Source organism: Hypanus sabinus, chromosome 13 (genome assembly GCF_030144855.1).
Source record: "Hypanus sabinus isolate sHypSab1 chromosome 13, sHypSab1.hap1, whole genome shotgun sequence".
NCBI classification, from domain to species: Eukaryota; Metazoa; Chordata; class Chondrichthyes; order Myliobatiformes; family Dasyatidae; genus Hypanus; species Hypanus sabinus.
Window position 1 is genome coordinate 44,309,147 of NC_082718.1, and position 16,900 is coordinate 44,326,046.

General features: G+C 41.4%; 1 protein-coding gene and 1 long non-coding RNA gene across 3 annotated transcripts in view; one reads left to right on the forward strand and one right to left on the reverse strand.

The window, feature by feature from the left end:
* The window catches only part of LOC132403817 (mucin-2-like), a 96,644-nt gene that overhangs the window by 44,201 nt on the left and 35,543 nt on the right, over nucleotides 1-16,900 (reverse strand). For both annotated transcript variants that reach the window (XM_059987534.1, XM_059987535.1), the window contains exons 15-26: nucleotides 11,030-11,185; nucleotides 9,063-9,157; nucleotides 8,121-8,247; nucleotides 5,614-5,860; nucleotides 5,473-5,528; nucleotides 5,278-5,378; nucleotides 4,509-4,657; nucleotides 4,281-4,419; nucleotides 3,111-3,215; nucleotides 2,807-2,998; nucleotides 1,022-1,258; nucleotides 82-238 (exon numbers count right to left, since the gene is read on the reverse strand). In XM_059987534.1, coding sequence (XP_059843517.1) covers nucleotides 82-238; nucleotides 1,022-1,258; nucleotides 2,807-2,998; nucleotides 3,111-3,215; nucleotides 4,281-4,419; nucleotides 4,509-4,657; nucleotides 5,278-5,378; nucleotides 5,473-5,528; nucleotides 5,614-5,860; nucleotides 8,121-8,247; nucleotides 9,063-9,157; nucleotides 11,030-11,185 — 1,761 coding nt within the window. The remainder of the gene's footprint in view (nucleotides 1-81; nucleotides 239-1,021; nucleotides 1,259-2,806; nucleotides 2,999-3,110; nucleotides 3,216-4,280; nucleotides 4,420-4,508; nucleotides 4,658-5,277; nucleotides 5,379-5,472; nucleotides 5,529-5,613; nucleotides 5,861-8,120; nucleotides 8,248-9,062; nucleotides 9,158-11,029; nucleotides 11,186-16,900) is intronic.
* Nucleotides 159-11,013, forward strand: LOC132403822 (uncharacterized). The gene is made up of 3 exons (XR_009515360.1): nucleotides 159-246; nucleotides 4,315-4,446; nucleotides 9,483-11,013. It is a non-coding gene; the product is annotated as an uncharacterized LOC132403822 (long non-coding RNA).

Consider the following 16,900-nt stretch of genomic DNA (forward strand, 5'->3'; position numbering starts at 1 on the left):
TGATGCATTCACTTGCTGTTAATATTGTTATTAAGAAATGTGAAAAATGGCCCTTCTATTATTGAGGCACTTTGGACTTACGACATCGATCAGGCGTTCTCCAGTCAACACACACACCCGCCTTATTGCAAGCCTCTGCATACATTGCTACAGCAGTACAGAATCCCAGGTATTTTCCTTCCAAATCACAGGCACAAGCCTCCTCAACACAAGCTTTGTGATATGGAGTTGGGTCAACCTGAAAAGGTAAATAAACATAAGAATTGTAAAATATAACACAACTGTGAGATAAAATTCAAAGGAGTGCTTTTTTATCTTTTTTGTCAGAGGACAATACAAGTAAACATGGCTAATATTATTTGTGTGGCGCCAGTTTGATTTCATGGATAGTTGCCTTGACTCTAAATGAGTTAAAGTTAGAAACCAATTCCAGTCTCTTGAGTGCATAGTTAGGCAGTAATTTCAGTGCAGTGTAGTGGAAAGGTATGGGGATTATGTATTGGGGCATGGGAGGGAAGAGGTGTTTGCTTGCATTGGGTAGTGGGTAGGTGTGCATGTGTGGTGAGGTAGTGCTACTATACTGCTGGAAAACTAGCCCTCTGACTAGTCCAAGCTGATGTTAAGTTCAGACTCCTTCTTCTGTTTTGCGAGGAGATAAAACACCCACTGGCATTATTTGAGAAAAATAAAGATTGTCTTGTCGTGCCAGATAATAATTATCTTTCGAGCAACATCATTAAAGAAAATGGAACACTTCGCAGTTCCTGTTTAATCATAAGCATATACAGAATAACAAAATTATTTCCATATTTTCAAATATGCTCGATAGTACAAGAGTACTTCATGACATTACAATACTTTTAAGATGCTCTGAGACTGTGAAATGATTTATAGTGATGCTTCTTTTCTTCCCCTTCTTAAGTTCCAGCTTTCAAGGAGCTTTGTGACCATATCTGAATTAATGTTTGACATCATTTCGGATCCCCAACTCAAATCAAGCAGGTTTTTTCAGCAGACGTACCTTGCTGTGGCATGATTGAAACATGCTGTTTTTAATTATGTCACACTTCCTCAATGACCATGCTGAACAATATGGGTTTCTCTCACACGGTGATGTTTGATTGACTGTATCTGAGCATGTCATGGACTTCCAGCTGTTTCCAAAAACCACCGCGTTAGACACCAAGGAATTCCCTTTTGTTGTCATATCATCTGAGACATCATCGTTGAAGTTCCCACATAGACCACACACTCTATTCTTTAATAGAAATATTACATTATGAAAATAAATTTTGGGAATTATCATTTGCACATTTATATCTGTTTAATTGTACAGATTATCCACTGCAGGCATTTATTTATGGTTTGCACCTAGTGTTCATTTGGCAAGTGTAATTGAGAAAGTTTGTGCCAACAATGACTTGGTAAGTATATTATTGGAAGTTCTTGATCATTGTAGCTGTATTAAACATCCTGAGTGAAGTATAGTCTTTTAAGGATCTTGAAGATAAGAGCATTATAGCATTTTCATTTCAAAATCAAATTACTGAAATTTCCTGCCTCTCACAGTACTGCATATAAAATGTATTTAATAATTTTCAAGGACATTTTTTTGAATGTTTTTATCTATTTAAGTTATTCATTCATTCATTCAGAAACAGGGTGGAGTAGGCCCTCCCGGCCTTTTAAGCCATGCCGCTCCGATTTAATCTTAGCCTGATCATGGGACAATTTACAGTTGTTACGAACCCCGTAACTGGGTTACTTACCAGCAAAGATAGGGGCGTCCGTTGAAGTCTGATGGTACTATTTTCAACAGTATTTATTAGTAAAAATACACAAAAATAATATCAATGCAAATATACAGATAATATACGTCATCAATACTAAACCTAAAAGTGCGGGTACAATAATAATCAATAAGAAATAAGCTCTATCGTTGTCTAGGGGATAATGAATTGTCCGATGGAAATATAAAGTTCGCTTCAGTTCACACAGGCTGCCGTCATTTGTTTGTCACTGTGTTGCAATTGTTGGAGAGAGAGATAGGAGAATGGGAACAGTTATCGCTAAATGTTTTGCCAACCTTCCTTTATGATTTCGATCCGTTGGTGTCTCGTTGTTGTGGCCGTTCAAGTATGACCTCTCCTTTAGCTAAACCGTTCTTCCGTGATGAGCCCGCCACCCAGGCAAGGGAGGACACACACGAGCTCTCACCAGCGTCGCTATAAAACACTGTCACTGGATTTCTAGCATTTCTCCTCGTGTGTTTAAGGGGAGTTTCCCCAGACCCGTCTTTTATCCTTACTCACGGGGTCTCAGGTGTCAATCAGGTTGGGATGATGCAATCCCTCAACCAGACCACTCAGGTTGCCCCTTGAGGGGTTTCAATGAATAGTACAGTACTCAATACACAATTCCTTCTCCAAGAGACAATAGCAGTAATCAGTGGTTCCGTTCTGCTTTTTGTTAGGAGACTTTCCAAACCTTGTGTATTCTGCGTTGTCTATAACAACTGCCTTTGCTGTGATCCTGCGTCTCCCTCTCTCATTATTGACATAATGTGTATCTCTCTCATTTCCTGGGTCTCAGACCCGAAATAATAGCGATCCTGCGATTCTCAAAAAGGAGGGGGCGACTTTGCACCCTTCGGCCCCTCAGAGTTGCTCCACATTCGTAACACAATGACCAAATTAACCTACTAACAATAAAACTCTTTGGTAGCTAGCAACTCATTTTTTAGTGTGTTTCTTGTCATGATCAACAAGAATAAAGAAGAATATTTTAGTTTTCAATTCATACTTACTTTCCATCTTGAGTCCAGTGTGATTGAAAGTCTTGTGTTTTTATCCCATATCACAGTGATGCCATTGGAAAAGGCAAGGATCAAATAGAGTCCAACAGTATGAAGTGAATAAGAATTCACTGTACATTGTGTATCATTCATAAACTTCTCAGTTGTCACCACTCGGTTATCAGTTAGAATAATTTCCTTACCCTGTACAAACAGAATAAAATATTGGTGTCCAGTGATACATGTTTCTTGCCAAAATATTGTAAGAACATTCCAATGCAGAAAATATGTGATGAAAGTTAAAAAGAAATAACACCTCAAGTAAAATTCTGGTGTTTCTCGAGCATGTCATTCCTCTTTCACAGCAGGGAACATTCTCTGTGAGAATTTGGAGAGTGCCTTCTTGACGATTACATTGATCCTAAGAGTAAAGTAATAAATCCAGAACAAGAATTATTAACCTTCAAGAGGAGTACAACCTTGTCGCGGTTTGGAGGCTTGCATGCCTCCATGACCCAAAGAGTTATGCTGGCTGGAGTCAGGGTTTTATGCTTCGGCTTTTGGTAGGGCTACCCATGCCAAGCAGGTTAAGGGGTAGAGTCTAGATTAAGAGTGGTCCACTGGTCTTCCAGGTTCAGGGGCTAACAACCCCAACTGGATAACAAAGCTGTTACACAAACAGCAATGAAGAATCCTTCCACATCTGAGTGCGACAGTATTCTGAGTCTCCACACGGGACTTGCATGACTGACAGTAGTGAAGACATTGAAGGAAGCCCTGAACAATGCCAGAGATGGAGGAACTTCACTGCTGCCCTAAACACCAGCGGTTTCACAGGCAGTAAGTAGGTAGGTAGGAATTATAAAGCAAGGCTTTGGTCGCAGTAAGACAAATAATATTTGCATTTGGATCTCCAGCATAAAGTCCTGTGACATACAGCATCTTATGAAACTATGTTCATGGGCCATAAGAGCTTATTAGCTGCCCCTAAGCGCAGCCATCGGAATTGGATATAGCATAAGTTACTTATCACCAATAATAATCATATTTTTTGTGTAAATATTCAGTTCAAAGATTATACAGCTAACTAGTAATGAATCAGCCTTAGCACAGTTCCCCAGGAAGTTTGTCATTTAATTTTTCTTCCTATGTTTCCTTATACAACAGGAATATTGCCTTGCCACAGTGAGTTTTCATTTTTAACTTTGTATCTTGATCTTGTATGATAATTTTAGTGAAGGATAAATAAATGAAATGCACATGTAATATGCAGTGTGACTTCATTAGAGTAGGCCACAAATCACCAGGAGTATTTTCTGCTTTCTGAGCTCCAAAAGTTTAAACTTATTCTGCATCCCCATTATTAGTCCATCAAGGAAATCATAAAAAACTGAACTGAGTTTGATAGTGTTCTCTCTTTTGTTACTGATGTGTATTTAGTCATATTTGTTATGAATTATGGAAATAGCATATGAAGCTTATATACCTCAACAAAAATATATTCACAATTTCCGTCGTAGACATATCTTTTCCCATCGAAGGTTATATAGTGGCCATCACCATAAACTTCGCAAGTCCTTGGGCACATTTTATTGGTACAGCTCCACAAGCCGCCCTGGCACGTGCTGCAATATGAAGAGAGCACAGTCATGGTGAGTACATTCAGAAGATCACATGGTTTTCAGTATTTCTGCTGATGTTTATGTAATCTTACCATTTATTGCAGTCCTTTTGAATTGTTTTTCCGGTAGTATAAAGTTCACCATGATAAAAACAAGGGCAATTTTCAGGTGAAATGCAGTTTTTATTGTCATCTTCAACAAGACCGTGGGGGCAGGCACACCCAGGGACACATGAACTCTTCTGTCATAACAGATTAAAATGAGCGATTGGTTGGAAGTATTTTCATCGAGACAGTGGCTAACAGAATTTTATTACATTGATTTTATTACACTGTATTATGTTTAGGTCACAGAGCTTTTAGCTATAAGCTTCTCTGAATTGAGAATCAGCAAGGCATCAGGACAATAATTTTGCTTTACAATATTAATTTATGTAATTGTGATAACTAATGTGAAACATTCGGCCTAATCATTCATTTTACTGTTCCATACGTTTAGTAGGTTCAGTTCTGTTCGAGCTTATAGGACTAGTTGTTTCAATCCCTTTGGTAAGCAGATCCTAACTTGGGTCATAGCATTGAGATCTTGAGGTGTGGCTTTGTGGGTGGCAGATGCTTCCCAGGGGTCATCAGATGGGCACCCCCCTTCTTAGATGTTTCATCAGTTTAAGCCCACTACATCTCCAGAGGGCTCAACAGTGTGACCTGGTGTCCCAGATGCACCCCACCCCCTTTCACATCTGACCACCCATGGGTCATTATAGGGCCCGGCTGCCATCACTTCTCTTCATCCATAACCTGTGGCTGCTTCGCTTGGCTGCCTCCGACTGTTCTTTTAACTAGGAATGTGAAAGTCACTTACGCATGGAATGTTTAGAGTTCGACATGTCGTTTTACACAAGTCTTCAGATGAAGAAGCCGTTCCGTTTGTGCAGTCAAACATTACTTTACCACCCTTGCATCCTAAAGAAGATAATGGTCAAAAAGTACCTGATAAATGGTTTTTCAATTAATTTAGTATTTTACACAATTTGTGTACCAGAGAGATGATGGTTACCTGGAGGTTCTGGGTCTGGTTTCTTCCTGCAATGCAGATGTCCATTTTGGCAAATGCTACATTTAAAATGAAAGTTGAATTATGCTTCAGCTGTATTTAATAGTTATTTTCCATAATGTTAAATAATTAAAAGATACTTACCAGAGGGTGCCATTCTTCCTAACACTCTGACCATTTTCTATAAGCCATCCTTCATAATAGCACAAGCAGTTCGACTGTTCCACACAGACTCCATGTTCATCCAAATACTTCTGTTCAGAACAACCACATCCATAAACTGGAACATCTTTAATTTTGCAGGTATAATCATTCTCTGACAGTGACCTGCAGGTCCGGTTACAAGCTCTCATGTCATCCTGGTAAACCTGAGAGTTACTGCATGATACATCTAGAACCAGATAATAATTAAGCAAACTTCAGGCTAAATATGATTCAAAAGAAGCAATGGTCTTAGCTTGTCATATGCTTTGGCTTCAAAAGGTTATGACCTTTGATGCCAAGTTATCCCATTACACACAAGTTCTCCACTATGGTTTTTTTCACAGTTGTAATACGACATTTAAGAAGCTTTGTAAGTATAGTTGAATTTGATAATTTGAGCAAACATAGTTGTAGATCACATGAAGGTTGATGGTCTTGTCAATAGTGTAGCAGGTTGCCATTGGTTACAGTGGATCATTGACAGGATGCAGAGCTGGGCTGAGAAGTGGCAGATCTAGTACAGTTTGAAGTAATTCGCTTTGGAAGGTCAACATGAAGGCAGAATAGAGGGTCAACGGCAGGCTTCTTAGTAGTGGGTAGGACAGAGTGATCCTGGGGTCTACATCCATAGATCTGCATCCATATCTGCACGTTGATAAGGTGGTTAAGAAGGCATTCGTTAGTTGGTGGATTGAGTTCAGGAGCTGTGAGGTAATATTGCAGCTCTGTAAAATCCTGGCTAGACCTCACCTGGAGTTTGTGTTCAGTTCTGGTTGCTTTATTATAGGAAGCACATGGAAGCTTTAGAGAGGGTACAAAGGAGATTTACCAAGGTGCAGTTAGGATTAGAAAGCATGTCTTATGAGGATGGGTTGACTGAGCTAGGGCTTTTCTCTTTGGAGTGAAGGAGGATGAGACTTGACTTGATAGAGGTGCATAAGATTATAAGAGGCATGTACCCCAGGGCAGATATGGTTAATATGAGAGGATATAATTTTAAGGTAACTGGAGAAAAATATAGGGGGTATGTCAGAGTCAAGTTTTTTTTTACTCGGAGAGTGGTGGGTGCATGGAATGCACTGCCTGGGGTGGTGGTAAAGGCAGATTTAATTATGGACATTTAAGTGACTCTTGAATAGGCATATGGATGACAGAAAAATGGTGGGCTGTGTGGGAGGGAAGGGTTAGGTTGATCATGGTGCTGGTTGAAAGGTTGGCACATCATGAGGCAAGTTGACTGTGTTGTGGTGTAATGTTCTATATTCTATTTTTGGAATGGTGCATGATGGCTGTGGTGTCTACATCACATGGAAGCACTAGAACAAGCCAAGGTGCTTGAAAGGCAAGAACCAAACACAGACATGAAAGTAAATGGTGCCTGAGCGCCTGTAAAGCTTCTTACAGCTAAGGCTACATCCCCAATAGACTGGTTAATTTTGAAAATGCCGGTTTCACGTAAAAACGAGCGGCATCCACACTAAGCGTTTTTGAAAATACTTCTGTCCACATTAAAACAGATATTTCAGCGAACCTCCTCCTACCGCGCATGTGCAGGACACATCTACCGAAAACAAGCAACATGTTTGTTGTTGAATCTTACCGTGAAAGACTTGGTGCACGTTAGTTCAGTTACAAACTAGAAAAACTCAAACAACAGACAGCTGTTGGCTCTAGTGCAGGAGGACTTAAAACTAAAAAAAAACCAAATACTGGAGCGTATGGAGGCAACCGACAGGGAGTTCACGGACAGTATGACCCAGTTGATGATGAACATTGAAAAACTGACTAACTCTGTTGCATTAATAAAGCTACTTGTTAAATGTATAAAACATGTCTGCATCAGTATTATCTTGTACTTCCATACAATGTTACATTAGGCTGTTACAGATCTATTGTCAGAGAAGTACTTGCATAAATAGGTAAACCACCTTCATACGAGCAAGGACAGAAAACGGGGCAAAGTGAGTACACTTATTTATTCAGTAGGTTATGGGTCAAAGTATTTGGTGAGTACATTTCTAATGTTTCTGGCTTCAGTCTCATTGCTGTCTGTTCTGAAATTGTTAGGTTGTGTTCAAGAAAACAATGAAATGGCACACTGCCGTCACGATCTGTTCCGGCACATCATGATAGTGTTTTTAGATTTCTCCAGTTACCCCATCCACACTGCTCTGGCCAATCCGGCATTTTCAAAATTACACACTCTGGAGGGCATTTTGGAAAAGCTCCTTTTTGGGGGAGGAAAACACTGTTTTAGTGTGGATGGAGGGTCAAAACAAAGAGAAAAAGCTTCGGTTATGGATTTATCCAATGTAGTGTGGACGTAGCCTAAGGCTAATCAATACATTTGTGAAAGGCTGATAAATACATTTCAGTTGAACCAGTTTAGGGTTAGGGACTTTAAGACTAGTGAAAACTTTTACAAAACTCAAATCTTCTCAACATACTGCAAATTTTACTTCTCCAGTTTCTCACGATGACACCATTAGCAGCACACTCATGGGCATAGGCTCCCAATGCTGCACACAGGCAGTCATTGATATTCTCACAGGCACAGGTAGCAGCCACACACATCTGGAAAAATGGAAATTAGCCTAATTAATCTCATTGTTCTCATTGTTGTACCAACAGGTTATCTAAATAGTGCATGATGGCAGTGGTGTCTAATCACATAACAACACTGGAACAAGCCTAGGTGCTCGAGTCCTATCAAATGTTGAAAGTTTTTGTTAGAGTAGATGTAGAGAGGGTGAATCCTATGGTGGAGAATGCAAGACCAGAGGACACAGTCCCAGAATAGAAGGATGTCCATTTAGAACAGAGAGGAGGAGAAATTTCTTTAGGTAGTTGTGAATCTCTGGAATTTGTTGCCACAGACAGCTGTAGGGGCAAAGTCATTGGATATATTTAAGGCAGAGATTAATAGATTCTTGATTAGGCAGGACATGGAGGGATATGGGGAAAAGGCAGGAGATTGGGGCTGAGAGGGAGATGGATCAGTCGTGAAGAATGGGACAGATTCAATAGGACAAATGGTCTAATTCTGCTCCTGTATCTTGTGGTCTTGTGGTCTAATCCACATATAAACATGTCAAAAACTGTGCTTAGTAAATAATAGATGATAATATCACATAGGAACACAAGGACAAGTCAAGGTGCATGAACGGCAAGCACCAAGCACAAATATACAGTCATCGACTTTTGACATGTTTTAAATTGTAAGGTGTTTTGGAATTTTTCTTTATCAATAGATTTCATTTTTCCTTTGTGATAGATGATGGGTGAGTATGGGACTGCTGGTGAATAAGGCATTGAAGTCTTTTTACTGGCTTCACAACCAAATGCTTTGTATGGTTTTCCCAATATTAACTCCTCCACAGGAACCTTACCTGGTAGTAATTCATGTAATCCACTGTGGAGTGACATACTGAGAAGGCACCTGCTGGATTTTTGAGAAGGGAACAGTGCTGTTCGGCATAGTGTTCTGCAAATCAAGTTTAGTAACAGATGTTTTTAATCACCATGTTTTAAGAATTAATTCAAATATAATAACTAAAACAAATTAATCTTACTCTAATAAAATCTCAACATTCATGCACATCCCCACTGCACCATTTGACTTCCTGGTTTTGTGCCTTTGGTACAATTTTGAATTAATTCCTTTGCCCTCTAAATGTACATGCTAATGGTTATTATAGAAGTAAGCCTATAAACATAATGGACAGTAGTTTCCTTTTAAAGGATTCATTTAGTTCCAACTCCCATTCACAATGCAAGTTATAATATTGTGAATTTTTTTCTTTCCATAGAAAAACCTGAGATGTGGAGAGGAAAGATCTGCTGGCATATCATAAATTCTTCTGTGATTATTAACTAATGTTTGTGATGGGATAGATTTTGATTTAAATGGACATTTTGAAATCATAAACCAGAGAATGGAGAGTTTGGGCACATATCACTTTTCCCCCTGCTACCCAAACGTCTTAAGACCACCTCAAGTATTTGATCCCACGCACTACTATTTTCCACGTGTTGATACTGGTCCCATTTCAAAGCTTTTTGAGCTCTCTTCTTTTTCGCCTTGTTTATAATAGTACCTTCTTTCCACTCAATTTGCTCTTCCCTTCTGAAGTCTAATGTTTATTTTCTCTTCCCATTAATAACTGTCACCAGAGTTTCATTTCATTTCCAGGACCTTTCATCACTCACTTCCGTAATGTCCCACGATGATCTTCTTTCTATTACCTCTAATCAACTTCTTGTTTCTTTTGCCCTGAATACCCAAAGTCTTTTCTTCCCCATTCTATACCTAAGGTTACTGTACTGCTTCTGCCCTCTGTATTTTTTTCTACCTACTTTTTGTTTTGAACAATGTCATGAACAACAGCTCAGAGTCTGAAATTTTAATGAGGTCATTCCAGCAGCAGAAGAAATGGAGAAGCTTGAACCATATTTCATTGTTGGTGTCACTTGCAGAACACTGAGATGAAGTTGTTCAGGCCTTGTACTGCCCAGAAGACAGGGACGCCAGAATATTTCCATACTGTTTTAATAGATGGAGAGGACATCAAGATTACTCTCATGGGTCAAATGCAGATGGTGAGGCTTTTAGTGAGTTCTGATGAATGGTCTGGGCCTGAAATGTCAGCTCTTCATTCATCTCCATAGATGCTGCCTGACCTGCTGAGTTCCTCCAGCATTTTGTGTGTGTTGCTCTGGATTTCCATCACCTGCAAAATCTCTTGTGTTTATGGTGAGATTTTGCAGAAATTAGTATGTCTGCTTTGGCTTCATTTATTTTTGAAACTGAAATAGTTCCATGAGTTGAAGGAAGTTCAATCAATATTTGAATCTGTCTTTCCTGGTACTGTCTTTTTACTTAGTTCCTTGGGTACTGTAACACGTTGGTGAACAATAAAACTGTCTTCAGACTACTACACTGGGGCTGGCTTAAGAAAAACAGGGAAAATTCTTGAGCAAAGGAAGATTAATGATGCTGTAAGATGCTTGTTTGACGAGCTAACCTGTATGTAACATATTGGTTGAGAAGAACTAGAAAACTAGATATAACTAATCTCATGTTTTGAAGCAAATGTTTCACACAGAAAATAATGTGACTGTAAGGTATTATACAAAAGGGGCAGTGTGAGAGAGAACTTCATGAACTGACTATTGAAGGGTGACCTACATTTAAGGTTACACATCAGGCTTGTCACTACCCATGGAGACTGCAAGTTGTCAGTAGGATGCTTTAACTTCAGTGCAGGACAGAAATTGGCCAGGAATTTTTTCAAATAATGCAGCTGAATAAAACTATTTTTCTATTATTAAAAAGCACAATTCTTTGCTGTATTACCATTTTCCAAACTAATGCATGGGTCAGGTGTGATCGGCGGAGGGCAGTTGTTTTCAACGGCCCAAGAATTAGCAAAAGTAAGAGGGGCATTTTCCACAATGTTATATGCAGATAAGAAGTCATCATTTGCATTGTCATTAAAGGTGCCACATAGACCTGCGAAATGGAAAATATATATTATTAGAATGATACATGAACATGTCTTTTAATCTGATTCATTGCTAAAGTGATTACAAGATTAATTTTTACCACCTGAGTGGCTCTGCTTTCAACAAAATCTTAGTTGGTAGGACACTTGCCCTTGGGTTGAAATGTTATGGATTCTAATGTCACTTTTGAGATGTATTCTAGTGTGTTACCATATCATTACAGGACCATATCATCAATGATTATGTTTTTAACTGAGACATTAAAACCAGGGCTCTGGGGTAAAAGCAAGCAATTTCAAGGTGCTTTTCCTAAAAGGAGAAGAGCAAACTTTTAGGCATCCTATGCAATATTTATTCTTCAGCCAACAACTTAAAAAAGTAAAATAAATTACCTATGAAATGCAACTCTACAAATATTATAATTTTCCACCTGCTTTATTACCTATGTGAAACATACTGAGATTATGCATATGTATTTGCTAGCTTTCTGGTACCATCTGGTTTTTATCAGATCCTTGATAATTAAAATTTACGTGGAATTGGAACATGCAATGCATTAAAACATAGCAATTTACTATTTATATAGAATGCATTAAGAAATCATTACATGGGGACACCGCCTCTGTCTGTCAATGGAGTAGCAGTAATTCTGTGCTGCTCTTAGTTTTCTCTCTCTCCCCCCCAGATTAAATCTTGAATTTATAATTTTTAATTGCTGATTCTTGAAGGGGAGTAATATGTCTATGAGAAGTGGGAAGAATTTGCATGAATCTACTGACAGAGGGAATGGAAAAGGAAAGATGCCGAAGGAAAGATCTAATGAAATGCCACCATGGGCTGAAGATATTGTTTGGACATTGAATTTAATTCAAGAACAGAATACAGTAATTAAAGATCAACTGGAAAAGAATAATAATGAAATGAAGTTATTTCTGGGAAATCTTAAAGATGTGGAAACTCAAGTTACTAAACATGAAGAGGAATTGAAGTTATCCAAGCAGAAATTGTCTGAAACTACAACCCGTTTGCAAAAATATCATAAGATTATAGATTTAGAAACCAGGTCTCGCCAAAACAACATATGAATCGTTGGATTGCAAGAAGCAGCTGAAAATGGAGATTTAACAGTTTACTTTGGTAAGCTCTTTCATACTTTATTTCTGACTATTTTATCAAAGCCGCCTGCTATTGAAAGAGCACACAGACTTTAGAAATTTAAAAACTCAAGCAGACCAAGAATTATTTTGGTTTGTTTTCATCACTTTAAGATTAAAGATCAAATAATGTGGCAGGCAAGAAAACAGAGAGTTTTCAGATTTAACGAGTCTGAGCTCTGTTTTTATGAAGATTACCCGAAAGAAGTAATGGAACAAAGATTAAGATTTGTTTCGGTAATGAAACAAACATATGATAAGAAATTATTTCCAACTCTGAGATATCCAACAAGAATGAAAGTTTTCCTCCTAATTCTTCTCCACGTACTTTCTTCGACCCCAAAGCCGTGCTGGATTTTGTTCAGGCTATACCTGTCACCGTCACTGATGTTACTACCGAATGAACTATCTGAAAAAGCTGTTTGATTATTTGTATATTATTCATAGTTTAAAAAGATATATGAAGATATATGAAGGCTAATTGGATATTTTATTGAGAAATTAATAAAAGAGGATAAGAAAACCTGCTTATTATTATATTGTGGTGACCCATTTTCTGCGCAAGCGAACCGGCTCACAAATAGCCAGCACGCAGGGAGAGACTTTGGTAGTGCACCTCTGACGTCATTTCTGCCCGGAGAGGGCGGGTGCTAGGGATTAAATGCCAGCGCCACAAAGTTTGAATAAACTAGTCTCGAAACGACTTACCGACTGCGTGTTGTTGTCTCTCGCTCTGATGTAGTACATCACTACATTGGTGACCCCGACGGTCCAAACGGGATTTGGACCTAAGATGACCGACTCTTCATCTGTTCACGCAGTTTCGCTAAAACTGCCGATGTTCTGGACGCTGCGACTACGCGTGTGGTTTAGCCAAGCAGAAGCCCAGTTCCAGATTCGGCAGATATCTTCTGATTCCACACGTTACTACCACGTGGTGAGTGCCCTTGACCAGGAGACGGCCACCCAGGTTGCAGATTTCATACAGTTGCCCCGGAAGAAGGCAAATATGAAGCATTCAAAGCGCTGCTCATTAAGACTTTTGGCCTCTTACGTGAGTGGGGTGCCCGCCTGCTTCACCTGGACGGTTTGGGAGACAGGCTGCCATCAGCGTTGATGAACGAGATGCTGGCCCTGGCTGACGACACAAGCCCTGCCTCATGTTCGAGCAAGCGTTCCTAGAGCAGCTGCCCGAGGACATACATCTGCTGCTGGCTGATGCGGATTTCAGTGACCCTTGGAAGGTGGCGGCCTGGGCAGATGTGCTGTGGAAAGCCAAGAGGGAGAGCGTGGCGTCTGTCGGTCAGATTACCAGGCTACGCGCCCAACAGCAGACCAGACCAGGCCTGGCAGGGGGGCGCGCACAACACAGAGGTAGGAGTGAGGAGGACAGTGAACAGTGGTGTTTCTACCACCAGCGGTGGGGCACAGAAACCTGCCATTGTCGCCCGCCCTGCAAGGGCCAGGGCCAGGGTCAGCTGCCTCTAATGACTATGGCAATTGGCCACCAGGCCAGCCTCTTGTATATCTGGGACAAACAGTCGGGATGCCACTTCTTGGTCGACACCGAAGTGGAGATCAGCGTCTTGCCCCCAACGGGGTACGACACCCGCAACAGGAAGCTAGGACCCACACTGAGGGCCGCAAACGGCAGCACGATACAGACCTACGGCACCCGCACAGTGCAGCTGCAGTTCGGCACCAGCCGGTTCACGTGGGACTTCACACTGGCCGCGGTGGCCCAACCACTCCTGGGGGCGGACTTCTTGCGATCTCACAGCCTGCTGGTCGACTTGCAAGGGAAAAGACTGGTACATGCCGAGACTTTCCAGACGTTCTCCCTGGGTGAAGCCAAGTTGCCGGCCCCACACCTGGACTCCATCACGCTGTCGGACAACGAATTCACCAGAATCCTGGCGGACTTTTCATCGATTCTGGCACCGCAGTTCACGGCAGTCATGCCCAGACACGGGGTACAGCACCACATTCTGACCCATGGTCCACCCCTCCACGCCCGCGCACCAAGGCTCCCCCCGGAAAAGCTCCACCTGGCGAAGGAGGAATTCAAGAGGATGGAGGAATTGGGGATTGTACGGAGGTCCAACAGCCCATGGGCCTCCCCACTGCACATGGTGCCCAAAGCAGCCGGGGGTTGGAGACCATGCGGTGATTACCGCAGACTGAACGAGGCTACAACTCCAGACCGCTACCCCATGCGGCACATACAGGACTTTGCAGCAAACCTGCACGGGGCAAGAATCTTTTCCAAAGTAGACCTCGTCCGGGAGTACCATCAAATCCCGGTGCACCCTGAAGACATCCCCAAAACAGCACTCATCACCCCATTCGGCCTGTTCGAGTTCCTCCGAATGCCATTCGGCCTGAAGAATGCTGCACAGACGTTTCAGCAGCTAATGGATGCGGTGGGACGCAACCTGGGCGTTCATCTATTCTTGGCGTTCATCTATTTGGATGACATCCTCACAGCCAGCAGTAGTCGTCAGGAGCATCTGTCCCACCTCCACCAGCTCTACTCCCGCCTGAGTGATTTTGGCCTCACGATCAACCCAGCCAAATGCCAGTTCGGTCTTGATACTATTGACTTCCTGGGCCACAGGATTACCAAAGATGGGGCAACACCTCTGCCCGCCAAGGTAGACGCGATTCGCCACTTTGCCCAGCCCAACACGGTCAAAGGCCTGCAGGAGCTTGTTGGTATGGTGAACTTCTACCACCATTTCCTCCCCTCAGCAGCCCGTATCATGCGCCCTTTGTGCACCCTGATGTCGGGTAAAGGCAAGGACATTACTTGGGACGAGGAGGCCGCGGCTGCTTTTGTTAAAGCCAAGGAAGCCTTGGCACGCCTCATCGGCCGAGTTGGTGTACGGCGCGCCCCTGGCCGTCCCAGGAGAGTTCATACCAGCCCCAAGGGGACAAGAGGAAGAACCCGCAGCAGTCCTGGTCAGGCTACGCAAAAGGCTCGGCAACCTGGCCCCTGTACCGACTTCACAGCATGGACGGACCCCGACCCATGTACCCAAAGACCTGCAGGACTGTAAGTTTGTGTTTGTACAAAGGGGCGGACACCAGGCACCGCTACAGCGGCCGTACGAGGGGCCGTTCAGGGTGATCAACAACAACGGGTCCACGTACATTCTGGACATTGGGGGGAAAGAGGAGGTTTTAACGGTGGACCGACTCAAACTAGCCCATGTGGTCTTGGCGCAGCCGGTCAAGGTTCAGGTACCACGGTACAGAGGCGGACCTCCCAAACAGAGGCTGATCCGGACTGTGGACATTGGGGGGGGGGGGTGTATCGCCGGTTCTGGGGGGGGGTGTTATGTGGCGACCCACTTTCTGCGCAGGCAAACCGGCTCACAAATAGCCAGTGCACGGGGAGAGACTTTGGTAATGCGCTTCTGACATCATTTCCACCCTGAGTGGGCGGGCGCTAGGGATTAAATGCCAGCGCCATGAGGTTTGAATAAACTAGTCTCGAAATGACTTACTGACAGCGCATCATTGTCTCTCACTCTGTATGTAGTACATCGCTACAATATCCTATTGGATTTTTTTTGGAAAGAAGATTATGGCTCAAGTTTGACTGTTTAAATGGCAAGTTAGATATTTGACTGAGAAAAGAGGATAAAGGGATTTGTTCCTTTTATCTAATATTTGGTTTTGGTGTTTCTTTTTGTTGTTTCTTAATTTACTAACTGGTAGTTTTCCTTCCTATTAATAGGGTTTCTTTATATATATATATATATCCGGGAGGGTTTAGTTACTTATGATATTACTAATTAGTATTTCTGTAAAATTTAGTTCGGTTAAATATACTATTAACCCTTCTTTTTAAAATCTGTTTTATTATAGTGATATATAACTGAATTTAATAGTTTTCTTAGAGATTTAAAGCTTAATTTAAGATGGCGCTGGTTTTTCTCTTTAAGAGATTATATTATTTTGGTTCTTTTTTGTTTAATACATGACGGAATGTAAACACTTGCCTTTGCTGAGACGTTACTGTCTTTCTTGCAAGGTCATCTTATTTTTTGTGTACAGGCACTCGCTGGGGGGAGGGATGAGACCGACAGAGCAGCCCATGGCTTCGCATCTATCTTAGTTTGCTTGCCTTTTTTTGGGCTTTTGGGAGGGTGGGTGGATTTAGAGTTAGGAGTTTTTTTCCCATTGCGTGGTTCCGGAGCATGTGTGTTTTCTATATGGTTGTATTCCTCATCGCCATCTTTGATAATCCTGTATTGGTGTATTGGTATGTGCTCTGTGCATGTATAAAGAAAATTAGAATAAATTTATACTATGGCAGTCAAATGGATTAATGTAATAAGTTGGAATGTACGTGGTTGGAATCAACCTATCAAATGAAAAAAGACTTTTAAAATTATTAATCGATTCCAATCTGATATAATTTTTGCTCAGGAGACACATATCAAGGCGGGAGATCAAAATAGGATTTTTAGATGGTGGAATGGTCTGCAGTTCCATGCTACTTCGCAAAGTAAAACTAAGGGCGTATCTATCTTTATTAAATCTAATATATTCTCTCAAGA